The sequence below is a fragment of the Anas acuta genome, chromosome 24 (assembly GCF_963932015.1).
Source record: "Anas acuta chromosome 24, bAnaAcu1.1, whole genome shotgun sequence".
Classification (NCBI taxonomy): Eukaryota; Metazoa; Chordata; class Aves; order Anseriformes; family Anatidae; genus Anas; species Anas acuta.
This window is the reverse complement of record NC_089002.1, coordinates 1630647-1644695: the sequence shown is the minus strand read 5'-3', so window position 1 is coordinate 1644695 and position 14049 is coordinate 1630647. Positions and strand designations below refer to the sequence as shown.

The window sequence follows — 14049 nt, the reverse complement described above, 5'->3', positions numbered from 1 at the left end:
GAAGGGCCTGCCCCAATCTCCGTCCTCTTTCTCGCCCTGCGACGAGGGGCTGTGGGGGCAGGCTGGGTGCAGCCCCCACCCCAGCCCCTCGCCCACGCTGTGCCCTCGTCCTGCTGGGGACCTGGTGGCCCAGGGGCTGCCTCGAGGGAGGCGTGGGGGCTGGGGGGCTGCCTGCCCCCATCCCCTGTGCTGCCGGGGGGGCTCCGGGCCCTATGGGGCCGCTTCGTCCTGCGGGGGCATCGCCCCGTCCCGAGTGTGTTCCCCCTTCCCTGTGCCCCTGCTGTGGGCTCCGAGGTCAAGTGCTGGTGACCACATGGCCACCAGAAAAAAAAGAAAAACGACTGAAAAAAAAAAAAAGCATGAGAAATAAAAGTATTTAAGTAAGAGCCGGGGTGCTGTGAGCTTGGGGTGCAGGGGGGGGGGGGGGCACAGCGCAGCCCCCAGCTCGGGGGAAACTGAGGCACGGGGGGGGGCGGCGGCCGCTCGCGCTCCAGGGGTGAGGCGGGGAGGGGCAGGGGGAGGGAGGGGGGGGCTCGGCCTCTCGGTGCCGCCCCCGCCCCGCCCCGTCCCGTCCCGTCCCGGCTGCCCCCAGCGCTGTCCCCAACGCTGTCCCCGCAGTCGCCATGGTGGTCACGCTGGGCTACTGGGACATCCGCGGGGTGAGCGGGGACAGGGGAGGGTCCGGGGGGGGGGTCCTAATCCGGGGGGGCACTGAGCGGGGTGACCGGCCCCCTGCTCTGCCCCCAGCTGGCCCACGCCATCCGCCTGCTGCTGGAGTACAGCGGGACCCCCTACGAGGAGCGGCAGTACAGACTCGGGCCAGGTAGGGGGGGGGGCAGCACAACCCGAGGAGGGGACCCCCGGCTGCGCCCCCCCCCGGCCCTGGAGCTCGGCCCTGGCTCAGTGCCTGCAGGCGGGGGATTGGAGGGCAGGGAGCCGGGGGGGGGGGGGTCTGCCCCCGGGGAGCCCCCTCTGCAAGTCCCCTGCCTCCTTGGTGCAGTGGGGGGAGCCGGGGGGACCCATCTCCCTGTGCTCTCCCCCCTCTTCCCTGCTCCCCCCCCTCGTTGCTCCCCTTATCTTCCTTTCCCCCCCCAGCCCCAGACTTTGACCCGAGTGACTGGACCAACGAGAAGGAGAAGCTGGGCCTCGATTTCCCCAACGTAGGTGGGGGCTGGGCACGGGGTGGGGGCGCACGGTGGGGCTGGGGCCTTCCAGGACTGACCCCCCCCGCCCCCCCGCTGCCTCCCCCAGCTGCCCTATCTCATCGATGGCAACATCAAGCTGACCCAGAGCAACGCCATCCTGCGCTACATCGCCCGCAAGCACAACATGTGTGAGTGCTGGGGGGGCTGCGGGGCGGGGGGGGGGGGGCTTTGCTGGGGGGTGGGGGGGGCCTGAAACCTGCCCCATCCCTCAGGCGGGGAGACGGAGGAGGAGAAGCTGCGCGTGGACATGCTGGAGAACCAACTGATGGATCTGCGCATGAGCTTCATCCGGCTCTGCTACAACCCCGACTTTGTGAGTGCCATGGGGGGGGGAAAGGGGGACAGGACCCCCCCTGGGGTCCCTGGGCAGCTGGAGACATGGGGTCATCACAAAACACTCTGTGGTCTCTAATTGCCACCGCAAAGGTGCGCTGGGAATGGGCCCCTTCCTGCCTGGTCCTGGCCATGGGGCTGGGACCCCGGGTGCTGAGGGGGCTGGGGAGGGGGGGCCCTGCACCAGCTCTGCCCCCCCCTGTGCACAGGAGAAGCTGAAGCCGGCGTACCTGGAGCAGCTGCCAGGGAAGCTGCGGGAGCTGTCGCGGTTCCTGGGCTCCCGGGCCTGGTTTGCTGGGGAGAAGGTGGGTGCTGGGGGCTGGGGGGGCTGGGGGTGGGGGGTGGCGCTCTGACCCTACTGTTCCCCCCACCACAGCTCACCTTCGTCGACTTTTTGGCGTACGACGTGCTAGACCAGCAGCGTATGTTTGTCCCCGATTGCCCTGAGCTGCAGGGCAACCTGAGCCAGTTCCTACAGCGCTTCGAGGTGAGCGGGGACACCCCGGTGTCCCTGTCCCCATCCTTGTCCCATCCCCATCCCTATCCCTACCCCCGTCCCCATCCCCATCCCTGTTCCCATCCTCATCCCTGTCTGATCCCTATCCCTGTCCCCATCCCCATCCCATCCCTATCCCTATCCCTGTCCCTGTCCCTGTCCCTGTCCCCAATCCTGTCCCAGCTCTGTCCCCATCCCATCCCCATCCCATCCCATCCCCATCCCCATCCCATCCCCATCCCTGTCCCATCCCTATCCCTGTCCCAGTCCCCAATCCTGTCCCCATCCCCGTCCCATCCCAATCCCCATCCCTGTCCCCTGTCCCTGTCCCAGTCCCCAGTCCCCATGCCCTCTCCGCCCCACAGGCTCTGGAGAAGATCCGGGCGTACATGCAGTCGGGGCGCTTCATGAAGACCCCCATCTTCTGGCCTACTGCGAAGTGGTGCAACAAGAAGGAGTGACCGAGATGCGTGCCCCCCACATGTGCCCCCCCCCAGCCCCCTCCCCTGCAGAATAAAGCTGGGGGTCCGCACCCTCCCCTCTGTGTGCATGGAGCTGCCGCGGGGTGCCGGGAGGGGTGGGGACCCTGGGGACAGCTCCTGGGGGTGACAGCACCCTCCCGCATCCCGGAGGGGTGGGGGGTTATCCCTCCATGCCCCCCCCTGCATAAAGGGAGGCGGGAGGGCCCCCACGCCCCCCCCGGGGTAATGAGACCCCCATGCACCGTGCGGGGGTGGAAGGGGCCCCCAGGACAGGGGCTGCTACTTTGCACCGGGGGGGGGGGGGGGAGGAGAAAAGAGACCCCCCCCGTGCAATCTGGGGCAGTGCAGAGCCCCCCCGGTGGGTGGGGGTGGGGGTGGGTGGAGGGGGGGGGGCTGCACACACACCGTAGGGCCCAGGGTTGAGGCTGCGCCCCGCGGCCCCCCCCGCACGCAGCCGCCTTCCCCTTTAAGGGCCCCCCCCCGCCAAACCCCGCCCCGGGAAGGCGAAGGGCAAGGGGAAGGGGGGGGGGCTCGGGGGGGGCGCAGCGATCGCGGCCATGGCGGTGCTGGGATACTGGGACATCCGCGGCGTGCGTGGGGGGCCGGGGGGGCGGGGGGGGGCTCCTCAAGGCCGGGGGGGACCCTGCTGCTGGGGGGGGGGGTGTGAAGCCCCCCCCCCCCCCATTCAGTGCCTCGTGCTGTGCCCAGGGGTCCCTGAGGGGGTCCCTGAGGGTTTGGGGGTCCCAGTACGGGAGGGCGGGGGGGGGTCTCCCCGGTGTGGTTGTGGGGGGGAGGGGGCGTTAAGGGCTCTGCTCTCTGCGCTCTGCTCCGTGCCTCGGTTTTCTCCGTGGGGGGGCTCATTTCCGCCTTCCCCCCCCCCACAGCTGGCTCACGCCATCCGCCTGCTGCTGGAGCACACCGAGACGCCGTACGAGGACAAGCTGTACAGCTGCGGGGAAGGTGAGGGGGGGGCGGCACATCTCACCCCCCCCCGGCCCCCCCCGGCCCCCCCACTGCTCCCCTGGGGCACGCGGCTGAGCCCCACGCCCCGATTCCGCCGCCGGGGGGGGCGATGTGTAATTAATGGGGCTGGGGGGTGTCGGGGGGGGGCTCCCCCAGCGCCTCTGCCCTCTCCCAAGACCCAAACAGAGGGGCTGTGTCCTGGGGGGGGCACCCAGCTCCCCGCCCCACGGGGGGGGCACAGCAACGGCCTCACCCCCCTGCTCCCCCCGCAGCTCCCGACTACGACAAGAGCCAATGGATCAACGAGAAGGAGAAGCTGGGGCTGGACTTCCCCAACGTAGGTGGCCAGGGGCTGGGGGGAGCCGTGGGGGGGCACTCCGCTCTGTGTCCCCTCCCTTGCCCCCCCCTGCAGTGTCCCCATACCCCGATGTCCCTTCCAGCTCCCCTACTTCATTGACGGCAGCACCAAGCTGACCCAGAGCAACGCCATCCTGCGCTACATCGCCCGCAAGCACAACATGTGTGAGTGCTGGGGGGGCTGCGGGGCGGGGGGGGGGTCGGGGGGGGGTTGTCGGGGGGGGGCTGACGCCTGCCCCATCCCTCAGGCGGGGAGACGGAGGAGGAGAAGCTGCGCGTGGACATGCTGGAGAACCAGGTGATGGATTTCCGCATGAGCCTGGTCATGGTCTGCTACAACCCCGACTTTGTGAGTACCCCCGGGGGCTGCAGGGAGGGGGGGTCATTTTGGGGACCCCACTGGGCAGCGGGAGCCACGGCCGCCTCCTTGCCCTCGCAGGAGAAGCTGAAGCCGGGGTACCTGGAGCAGCTGCCAGGGAAGCTGAAGCTCTTCTCCAACTTCCTGGGGGACCGCAAGTGGTTTGCAGGGGACAAGGTACGGCTGGGAATGGGGTGGGGGGGTCATCCTCATCCCCACGCTGCCCCTCACCGTGTGTCCCCCCCCCTGCAGCTCACCTTCGTGGACTTCCTCATGTTCGACGTGCTGGAACAGAACAGCATCTTCGAGCCCAAGTGCCTGGAGCCCTACAAGAACCTCAAGGACTTCATGGACCGCTTTGGGGTGAGTACGGGGGGCCACGGGTGGGGACCCCTGAGGTCATGGCTCGGGGGGCGATGGGTCCCCAGCACTCCCCTTGCTCCTGCAGGCCCTGGAGAAGGTCGCTGCCTACATGAAGTCCAGCCGCTTCCAGAAGATGCCCATCAACAACAAGATGGCCAAGTGGGGCAACAAGAAGGAGTAGGGGTGGGGGGGCTTGCTCCCCCCGTACTGGGGCTGGGGGGCTCTGTGGGTGTGAGGACCCCAAACACAATAAATTGTGGAGCTCCAGCACCCTGAGTCCCTCCTGAGTGAGTGTGTGGGGGGAGGCACTGGACTTGGCCCTCCCCATCTTGGGGGGCTTGAGGCCAGGGGCAGAGCGAGGTGGGAGGGGGCTGTCACCCTGCTGTGTCCCCGGCACCCCCTTGCTAGGGGTTGAGCTCTGTGGGTTGTCCCCTCCGATGTCCCCGTGGGAAAGTAGCCCTGAGTCCCCTCTCACTGGGGGGGGGTGCTCATTAGCACGTATCTGCCCACTAACAAGGTGGTGCTGGGGGGGGCTTTGTGCCCCCATGGGGACAGCCGTGCCCCTTGGGACCCCTGTGAGAGGTGTCACCCCCAGCCCCCCTCCCTGCTGGGCTGGGGTGGAGCAGGGGGGGTGGTGTGGGGCAGGGGTGTGGGCCCCCCAATTCCATGCAGAGCCCGGTGCTGTCATTCTCTTTATTTTCCACAGCAGCAGCTCAGCCTTGGAGGGCTCATGCAAACCTTTTGCGGTGCGTGGCCCCCCCGGAGGGGTACCCGGCTTCCCCCCGGCTTCTGCAGAGCAGTTCTCCCCGGGGGATCCCTGGTGCCCCCCCAGCAGCTTCCCACCGCCGGTGCTTCTGGGAGGAATGGGTGTCCTAAGGGGCTGGGGAACCTCCTGCTGCCAGGCCCCCCCAGTCCTGCAGGGCTGCCCCCCCTGGGGCGCTCCGTCCTGGGGTGGCAGCAGGAGGATGTTGGGGACGGCGCCGGCGTGGTCCCTGGGGCTCAGTCCCTGGGGCTCATCTGTAGGGAGGGGAGAACAAGTATGGAGCGGGGAGCCCGGGGCTCGCCCCCCTGCTCCCTGAAAGCACCCACTGGGGGGGGGTGTCACAGTGGGGGCGCTCGGGGGACGCACCCCCAGGGACGTCTTGACGGCGGAGAGCTTGAAGAGGACGCGTCGCCACTCCTCGGGGCAGACGGCGCGCAGCTCCTCCGGCGTCATCTGCAGCAGCTGCTGGCCCGACAGCACCCCGAGGCACCTCACCGTGCTGGGGACAGACAGACAGACCGTGAGGGGTCGGGGGGGCCTGGCTCAGCCAGGGGGGGTGACCCCTCCAACGGGGGGCCACGCTCTGGGGACTCAGGGGACAGCGCACATCCGCGAGAAGCCCTTGTCCTTCAGCCAGGCCGTCACCTCCGCCGGCGAGGAGTCCATGTGCAGGTTGGGGGGGCTGACCTGGGAGGGGGGACAAAGGGAAAGAGGGTGGTGGGGTGATCCCTGCACCCCTCCCTCCGGGTGCTGTCGGTGTGGAGGAGGCACGGGGGGGACCTGGGGGGGACCCACCTGGCTCCAGCCGTCCTCGTGCCCCAGCGGCTCCACGATGTTGCTGGGGACGTAGCCCTTGTGCCCCATGCTGTTCTGCACCAGCCACCACTTATTCTGCTGGTCCAGCACCTAGGGCAGGCGGTGACAATGTGGCAGCTCCCCCGGCCCCCCACACAGGGGGGGTCCCGCTCTGATTCCCCAGAGAATACCCGCTGCGGGTCCCCAGTTTGTACCTCCAGCGTGTCCCCCATCCTGACGCTCAGCTCCTGTGGGTTCCTGCCCTGAAACTCGTACAGAGCCCGCGCCAGCCTGGGGGGGGGCGAAAAGGGCCTGAAGGAGGGGGGGGCAGCAGTGAGCACCCAGGGGTGCCCCCAACCCTGGCTGGGTCCCACCCAGCACTGTTGCTGCAGTCCTGCCCCTACAGCGTCCGTGGGGCAGCGGGAGCACTTACACCTGGCCAGGAATGTCCCCGCGTCTGGGAACGTCCCCCCGGTTGGGAACGTCCCCCCGGCTGGGAACGTCCCCCCGGTTGGGAGTGCTCCCGTAGCCAGGAGTACTCCCATAGCCGGGAATGCTCCCGTAGCCAGGAGTGCTCCCATAGCCGGGGATGCTCCCATAGCCGGGAACGTCCCCGTAGCTGGGAATGTCCTCGTTCCTATGGCCGGGGATGTTCCCATAGCTGGGGGTGTTCTTGTAGCTGGTGGCCGGTGACTGTGAGGGGAGCAGAGAGGGACGCGTGCTCAGAGCAAGGCGGGGAAACAGAGGCAGGCAGGGGGGTGTCCTTGCTGCCCCCCCATGCCCCGTACCTGCTGCTGCTGCTCTGGATTCATCATGGGTGGGGGCAGCCACCCGTCAGAGAAGGTGGGGATGTAGGGGGGCACCTGCTCGCTGTTGGGGTACTCGGCCCTGCGAAAGCACAAAGGAGGTGGTGGTGGGTGTGCGGCCCCCAAAGTGGGGTGTCCCCAGCCGGGGGGTGCCGCTCAGAGCCCCCCCTTGGTGGTGGAGGCCCAGAGCCCACCTGGTCTTGTTCCAGGCGATGCCCAGCATCTTCCAGGTGCTGTACTCCTGCGGGTGCAGGGTCTTCTCCAGCAGCTCCACCGCCTCCGGGATCAGCAGCGGTGCATCCACCGCTGGCGCCAGTCTGTGGTTGGGGCAGTTGTCCAGGACCTGGGTAATGGGCGGGGGGGGGGGGGGGCTCCCTCAGCACCCCGAGAGCTGCCCCAAAGGCAGGGTGCCGAGGGCAGCCCCTGGCTGGGTGGGGGGTCCCGCTCCTGGGGCACTCACGAAGGACAGGGTATCGAAGATGAGGTGCAGCAGCTGGGTAGGGTCCGGGTTCTCTAGCTGCTGGTGGGTGATTCCCTGCGCAGAGAGAAATCACAGAGCGTGGCCCCGTGTGGCCCCCTCCCAGCCCCACACCCCCCGTAGCCCCAGCGAAGATGCCCCAGAGCCATGGGGTCGTGTCCTGCCGGGTGGGACCTACCAGGAGGTTCAGGGCATATTTCACCTTCTGGAAAAAGTCCTTGTAGCTGGCCTCGGGTGGCAGAGCTAGAGGGGTGAAGAGAGGGGGTCTGGCACTGGGACAGCCCCCCAGCATCTCCCCACCACCCCCTGGCACAGCCCCCCCCTTCCCACCTTTGCTCTTCTTCTTCTTTTTCTGTTTCTTGGTGCTCGTCAGGCTGAGGGCATCCTTCACCTGCTTCACGAAGAGCTCTATGTCGTCCAGCACGTGGTTGAGGACCATCTGTGGGAACAGCACAGGGCCTGGTGAGCCGGGGGGGGGCAATGGGGGGGATGTGGGGATGGGGGTGCACAGGGTGCCACTTACCACGTCTCGGTCGGTTTCGGACATGGCCTGGCCTGAGGGGTTGACCCAGGTGTTCTGCTGGGTGGCTGGTGCTGGGGGGTGGTCCCAGCTGTCCCCCCCTGCTCCCGGGGAAGATGAGACACTTTAGGGGACCCAGGCGTGCCCAGCACCCTCCCCACACCCCGACATGGCCCCCCCGGGACTCACTGTAGTCCAAGGAGGATGATCTGTGCTGGGACGGTGCAGGTGAGGTGGGCTCTGGGGTGCCTGCCCACCGCTCCGGGGCTCTGTAGGGGGCTGACATGTACGGGGGGATCGTGTCGGACAGGTCCGAAGGGGCCCTGGGCAGGGAGAGATGGGGGGGGGCTGCTGAGGCACCTGCGGTATGGGGCTTTGCCCCTGGCTATGGGGGTGCCGGGGGTCTGTACCCATGGGCAGGGGAAGGTGGGTGCAGAGCCAGGGGCTGGGGCAGCAGGGGGCCACCCGCCAGGAGGGTGCGGGGGGGTTACACCGGGAGGGAGGAAGGCAGGGGCAGAAGGGGCCCGTGCCCATGGGGAGGGACCCTTTGGAGCGGGGTGGGGCGCAGCGGGGGTCCCTCACCAGAAGGGAGAGCCCCCCCAGACCCCGCCACCTGGGGTCCCCCAGCTTGGGCTAGGGGCAGGCTTGGGGAGGGCCCAGCCTGGTTGCCCCCATGGAGGGGGTGGGGGCACGCGCCCCCTTACCTGTGTCCGTACTGGTTCTGCTCCTCCTTGCACTGCTTCACCAGCTTCTCCAGGCTGCTCTTCAGCGTCTGGGCCTGGCACAGCCCCAATAATACCATCAGCCTCCCACCCTGGTGCGCAGCCCCCCCCTCCCCCCCCTCAACCCCCGTGCCCTGTCTCACCCCGATGCGGTCGCACTGGAAGAGCAGGACGCTGGTGCCGGGGGGGCTCTGCTCCTGCACGCTGACGGCCAGCACCGAGTCGTAGCTGCAGGCGTCCAGCAGGGCCGCGCAGTCCCGCACGCTGCCCAGCGGGTAGCTCTCCAGCTCCTCCTGCACACGGGGGCACAAGGGGTTATAGGGGCACAAGGGGTTATAGGGGCACAAGGGGTTATAGGGGCGCAAGGGGTTATAGGGGCACAAGGGGTTATAGGGGCGCAAGGGGCAGCGAGCTGCAAGGGTTATCATGGGGCAAGGGGCCAGGGGGATTACAGGATTATTGGGGTGCACAGAAGGTGGGTGTCAGGGTTATGCGGTGCCCAGCCAGGAGGGGGGGGTGAGGGGGATATCGGGCTCCTGGGGAAGGTGCCGTGAGGCAGGGCTGCGGGTGCCACGGCCAGTGGGGTGCCAGGCTTAGAGGGGTGCAAGGTTTGTGGTAGGCGCCAGGGCAAAGAGGGTGCCAAGCTTATAGGACTGTGATGGCAGGGGTACCAGGGTTATGTGGGGTGCCACGGGTGGGGCAATAAGAGATGTATGGGGGTGAAGAGTTCAGGGTAGGTTTCATGGCCAGGGTGGGTGCCAGGGACAGGGGGGCATTGGAAGGCTGATGCTTGTGCTGGGGTTTAGGGGGGTGCCAGGCATACGGGGGTGCCATGGCTGGGGGAACACTGCATTTATGGGGAGCTGGGTCCAGAATGGGTGGGTGCCGGGGTGGGTGCCTGCTCCTGGCTGGCTGCCAGCTTTTTGGGGTGCCCTGGCCGCACAGTACCTTGCTCTCCACATCGCTCAGCACCAGCTCCTGGTTCTTGACCTGCAGGACAAGGTCCTGCCCCCAGACCCGGCCCTGGGCCTCCAGCGCCTTCAGGCGAGCCAGGCAGTCATCGGTGTTGCGGATGTCCCTGTCCAGCCGCATGGTGAGCAGGTGCTGGGGGGGGGGGGACATGTCACGGGGGGTCACGGGGTGCCATGGGGCACCCATCACCTCCCCACAGCGTGGGGCACCAGGGAGGTAGTCGGGGGGGGCTCCTACCTCCACATGGTGCTGGAAATTGCTTTGGGGTTTGAGCAGGCTCTGGCTGTAGTCCTTGCGCTGGTCTACGGGGGACACACAGGGTCAGGGGTGGGCACGCGGGGGGGGGGGGGGCTGAGTTTCGGGGGGCTTCTGCTACTCACTGTAGATGCTTTTCCCACTGGGTCGGGCAAAGCTGTTGGAGCGGTGGAGGTGGGAGATGTCTTCGGTTTCGCCCCTGGCCGGACAGATGGGTGGCGGTGAGTCCAACAGTCCCACGGCCACCGTGCCCCGCAGCACGGCTCCCCCATCGCTGGGGGCACGGGGGGCAGGGGGGGCACCCACCCTGCTGGGCACTCACCGGGACGGGGGGCCGCTCCAGCGGCCAAAGGGGTCTCCCATCTTCTTGGGCAGAGATGGCAGCGCCGACGGGGGGGGGGGGGGGGAGAGGGGGGAGGCCGTGTGTGGCTGCTGGAGGGGATGCAGGCGGTGTGCTTGCCCCTGCCCCAGCCCTGTACGGGGCACCCGGTGTGGACCCAACTGGTTTAGGGCCACACAGGGTGGGCAGTGCCCTGCTGGAGTCCAGGATCTGGCCTGGAGGACTGGGCTCGGTCTGGGTGCGAGGTCCTGAACCCACCACCCAGTAAGGTCCCCAAGTTGCTGTGCCACCCCCGTGGGTTCCCAAAAACATTGGTGGCCCAGGACCCACCCTGTGTCTATCCCCCACCTCCCGCCAGTGGTCACCAGCAGGACCCCTGCCCCATCCCAGCCTCGCAGGGTTCACCCAGTGGCCGGAGCCCCCCCTGTTCCCCCCCCCCCTGATCTGGGGGACACCCAGAGGTCCGAGCTCACCCCAATCCCGGTGCTGTTCCCTTGGGTGCCCGGGCTGGAATTGCGCAGCTGAGGGTGGCACAGGGCAGGGGTAAGGGCTTGACGTCGGCACCACACCCGGTTGCTCTTTGCCCGAAGGCATCTGCCTTGGGCGGGGGGGGGATGGAATAGGAAAACAGGGGGGTGGGTGTGAACACCTGGCACAAACAGCTACTGCCACCCCGCTCACCCTGGGCATCCCTGGGGTACCTGCCCTGTGCCGTGGGTCCCTTGCCCTCGGGGCACCTGGGGGGATGCAGCCCCTGCAGGTGGGGTGCCCCCACCCCAAGCCCAGGCTCCCCCCCCGCCCCTGGGTGAGCCCGTGACGTCTCATGCCGATGTCACCCAAGCTTTTCTCCCACAACCCGCTGCGCCTCTGCCCTCTGGGTAACCCTGGCCTGCCTGGCCCGGCCGAAACTGGGCAAGTGGAGGGGAACGGGTGGGGAGCCCTTCCCGGGTGCCAAGGAGGGGCCGGATTTGGTGTGTGGGTCCCCAGTGGTGACCCCGCAGCGTGGGGCTTCGTCCTTTGTCCGTGGGCAGGCAGCCCTGCTTGGTCCCGGGGGGGTCTCCCCCTTGCAGGATCTGGCCTTCCAACCCCCCCCCCCCCCCCCATCAGGGAGGAGACCCCCCTGCTCCAGCCCTGCGCTGTGCCACCACTGGTCCTTGGGGAGGTGGGCGCTGGCCGGGCTGTGGCCAGGCACGTGTCCCTGTGCCGGGGGGCGACACACCATGCCTCCGCTCCTGGAGCAGTGGGGCTTTGGGGTTTGGTTTGAGGCTTTTGGCTTCTCCGACCTGATCCTGATGCATCTGGGCCAGATAAAGGGGTGGCAAGGCTGCAGTCACCGTGTCCCTTTGACCCCCCCCGACACTTCAGAAGAGGCCCTTGTCCCCACTGCCCCCCTCGCTCGGCTCCCCTCACCTTGGAGGACAGGTGGGAGCAGGGCAGGGGGCTGGGGGCGGCCCCAGGGAGCAGGGGGGGGTGCAGGGGTCGGGGTCGTGCCTCAGTTTCCCCGCGGCGCAGCCCGCAGCCCTGACCACCAGGGGGCAGCGCGGCCCCGTGCTCCCCGTCCCCAGAGGTCGCCCCCCCCCCGCCCCCCCCCATTTCACGGCCCCCCCGGGCCTGCAGGGTCCCAGATGTGCCCGCTGCCAGCCTGGGTCCTGTCGGCCCCATTCTGCTCCCTGCTGCTGGGAACGTTTGTGTGACACTTCTCAAGGGGGACACGGGGGTCCTGCTGTGGGGCATCACAGAGCCCGGGGGAGGTTTGGGGCTACCGCCACCCCCTGCTATGCCAGCCCCTCCAGTAGATAGAGACACGCAAGGTAAGGGGTCATGTCTGTGTCCCCAACCTCATCCTCCCTGTCCCCAAGGGGGAGGGGACCTAAAGGAGAGGGGGGGCACGGGGAGGGGTTTGGGGTACGGGGCAAAATGCCTCCCACCCATCCTGTGAAGCCCAGTTCTGCTCGGGGCAGCGTACATGGTGTTTGGGATCTGTGGCCACCCAGGCGTGCCATCCCCATGATGCCCCCACTGCCACCAGCCAGCACTGGTGGCAGTGGGGGCACGATGCCACTGCATCATGCAGCGGGCAGGGGGCCACCCAGTGACCCTTACTGGGAGCACTGGGCTGTCCCCTCCCACCCAGCCCGGCCCTGTGGTACCAGGCTCTGCCCTGGGGACTGTCCTCAGCGGTGGCCCTGGGGATGTGACGCGCCGTGGCGTTGCGAGGAAGCAAAGTCCCCACACTGGCCATAAACCCTGTGTCCTTTGGGCACTCATTAACCCAGGTGCCGGCACCACCCGGTCCCTGCCACAGGGGACACAGTGACACCGGCTCAGCCTTGGGTGCCAGCAGGGACAGGAGAGCAGCCCCTGGGGATTTATGCTGGGGGATTATTTCATCACTGCTTTACGGATCGTGAAAACCCCATGCGGGGTTTTTCTCTGGCAATTCCGATGCTGCCTCCCATCCTCTTGCCCCACACCTCCCAGTCACCCCGCTAGGCAAGCTGGGGATGGTATCAGCTGCAGCACTACTGTAAAATATTACGAAATGTGTTATTTTATTTTTTCTTCCCCCACCGACCGCCCTGGCTCACAACCAGAGGTGTTTGCCAGTGCTCAGCCCCGCTGGGCCCCGTCGCCCTTCCCCAGGCTCGGAAAGTCCCCAGGGACCAAAAGCATCCTTGGGAAGAGCCAAGAGCAGAGCTGGAGGCTCTTTCCCAGCCCAGCGGCCCTGAGCGGAGGCGGAGGATGGGGCAGAGCACAGAGAAGGAGCTGGACTTGGCCACCGCTCCTGTGCCCGCCATCAGAAAACACCATTTCCAGACAACCCAAACAAGTTGGACTTGGAGCAAAACCTGGGGGCTGCTTTTTTCCAGAGGGACATTAGAAGCAGTGCTGGGTGCTGGTGGGGGCTGCTGCCCCCCCATTCCCCTTCCTGGGGCCATTTTTGTGTTTGGAAACCCCCAGTTGTCAAAATGAGCAAAACCAGTGGGTTGGCCACAAGACATGGCGCTTTTGGGGAGGAAAAGGCCCCATCCTGCAGCTCCCACGTGTCCCCCCTGCTAGGTTTTCAGCGTTGGCCTGCATTGCTGCATAGGAGCCCCGAGGGAATTTTCTGCTCCAGACTGGGGGGGGGACACAGGCACATGCGAAGGGGACAGCTCAGGGGACACGTCCTGATCCCAGTGCAGGGATTTTCTCTTGCATCTGCTGAGGCTGCAGGGGCAGGATCCGGCCTCAGGGTTGGGGCAGACTTGGGGGTGTGCAGGCAGAGAGGGACAGCAGGGCCGCGGGTTCCGGGAAGGGCCGGTGACACATCGCTCCCGGCCAGGTGCCACCGGGGAGCAGCTGCGGCTCTGGTGGCTGGGTGCCGGCCAGCAGCGCTAACCACCGGCAGCCCGGGTCCGTCCCCACGTCAGCGAGGCGAAGCGCGGGGCGGGCCGCGGTGTACCCGGACCTGCTGCCTAATTGCTGGGGACTGGCAGCTCCTCGTCATTTCACCGCCGGGCAGGGACGTGGGGGGCCGTTAACCCCTCGGGGGCTGGGAAACTGCACCGAACCTTTCTGCCTGGGCCAGAGGAGTGGTTGGCACGGCTCAGCACAGCTCGGCGTGGCTCAGTGTGCTGCTTGGCACAGCCCCCAGGGCCAGGACGTCCCTGTCGGCGATGCCCAAATCCACCAAGTCCTCCTGCCTGCTGCGTGGCCTCTTCATGTGGCAGTGACAATGTGCCCTGATGACCCAGCTGTCCTGGCAATGGGCTGGGATGTCATTTTGGGGTGAAAAGTGGAGAGATGCAGGGATGCTCAGTGACGCCTTGGCATCACTGTCCCTGCTTGCTCTTCATGT

The 14049-nt window shown here is 67.5% G+C and overlaps 3 protein-coding genes across 6 annotated transcripts; 2 read left to right on the top strand and 1 right to left on the bottom strand.

Annotated features, from left to right (window-relative positions):
* Window positions 1-509: 509 nt before the first annotated feature.
* LOC137844146 (glutathione S-transferase 2) lies at window positions 510-2571 on the top strand. The gene is made up of 8 exons (XM_068660183.1): window positions 510-659; window positions 748-823; window positions 1096-1160; window positions 1252-1333; window positions 1418-1518; window positions 1748-1843; window positions 1915-2025; window positions 2400-2571. Exons 1-8 carry the CDS (start codon window positions 624-626, stop codon window positions 2493-2495), a joined length of 663 nt encoding a protein of 220 aa, XP_068516284.1. The 5' UTR covers window positions 510-623; the 3' UTR covers window positions 2496-2571.
* Window positions 2572-2960: 389 nt separating this feature from the next.
* Window positions 2961-4827, top strand: LOC137844147 (glutathione S-transferase Mu 3-like). Its single transcript, XM_068660184.1, has 8 exons — window positions 2961-3106; window positions 3401-3476; window positions 3752-3816; window positions 3920-4001; window positions 4085-4185; window positions 4276-4371; window positions 4447-4557; window positions 4643-4827. Exons 1-8 carry the CDS (start codon window positions 3074-3076, stop codon window positions 4736-4738), a joined length of 660 nt encoding a protein of 219 aa, XP_068516285.1. The 5' UTR covers window positions 2961-3073; the 3' UTR covers window positions 4739-4827.
* A 409-nt stretch (window positions 4828-5236) lies between these two features.
* EPS8L3 (EPS8 signaling adaptor L3) lies at window positions 5237-10963 on the bottom strand. 4 transcript variants are annotated; one of them, XM_068660174.1, is made up of 21 exons: window positions 10682-10963; window positions 10191-10300; window positions 9994-10067; window positions 9851-9915; window positions 9590-9745; window positions 8785-8934; window positions 8624-8697; window positions 8109-8242; window positions 7923-8020; window positions 7730-7838; window positions 7578-7642; window positions 7382-7456; window positions 7116-7264; window positions 6904-7003; window positions 6633-6808; window positions 6549-6596; window positions 6331-6427; window positions 6116-6226; window positions 5928-6007; window positions 5687-5819; window positions 5237-5574 (listed from the first exon to the last, which is right to left on the bottom strand). In XM_068660174.1, the coding sequence occupies exons 2-21, from the start codon at window positions 10229-10231 to the stop codon at window positions 5557-5559; spliced, it is 1953 nt and encodes a 650-aa protein (XP_068516275.1). In that variant the 5' UTR covers window positions 10232-10300; window positions 10682-10963; the 3' UTR covers window positions 5237-5556. The 4 variants fall into 4 exon arrangements, with proteins under 4 accessions (XP_068516275.1, XP_068516279.1, XP_068516276.1 ...); XM_068660178.1 differs by having other exon boundaries at window positions 6331-6406; XM_068660175.1 differs by having other exon boundaries at window positions 10191-10297.
* Between the last annotated feature and the right edge of the window lie 3086 nt (window positions 10964-14049).

What these genes read in the sequence shown, in the direction of transcription:
- LOC137844146 (XM_068660183.1), top strand. Translation starts at nt 624, where the DNA reads ATGGTGGTCACGCTGGGCTACTGGGACATCCGCGGG. An exon ending in TGGGCCTCGATTTCCCCAAC is followed by an intron (nt 1,161 to 1,251) that starts GTAGGTGGGGGC and finishes TGCCTCCCCCAG; the next exon opens with CTGCCCTATCTCATCGATGG. An exon ending in TCTGCTACAACCCCGACTTT is followed by an intron (nt 1,519 to 1,747) that starts GTGAGTGCCATG and finishes CCCTGTGCACAG; the next exon opens with GAGAAGCTGAAGCCGGCGTA.
- LOC137844147 (XM_068660184.1), top strand. Translation starts at nt 3,074, where the DNA reads ATGGCGGTGCTGGGATACTGGGACATCCGCGGC. An exon ending in TGGGGCTGGACTTCCCCAAC is followed by an intron (nt 3,817 to 3,919) that starts GTAGGTGGCCAG and finishes TGTCCCTTCCAG; the next exon opens with CTCCCCTACTTCATTGACGG. An exon ending in AGTGGTTTGCAGGGGACAAG is followed by an intron (nt 4,372 to 4,446) that starts GTACGGCTGGGA and finishes CCCCCCCTGCAG; the next exon opens with CTCACCTTCGTGGACTTCCT.
- EPS8L3 (XM_068660174.1), bottom strand. Translation starts at nt 10,231, where the DNA reads ATGGGAGACCCCTTTGGCCGCTGGAGCGGCCCCCCGTCCCG. An exon ending in CAGAACCAGTACGGACACAG is followed by an intron (nt 8,243 to 8,623) that starts GTAAGGGGGCGC and finishes CTCCCTGCCCAG; the next exon opens with GGCCCCTTCGGACCTGTCCG. An exon ending in GACAAGGGCTTCTCGCGGAT is followed by an intron (nt 5,820 to 5,927) that starts GTGCGCTGTCCC and finishes GTCTGTCCCCAG; the next exon opens with CACGGTGAGGTGCCTCGGGG.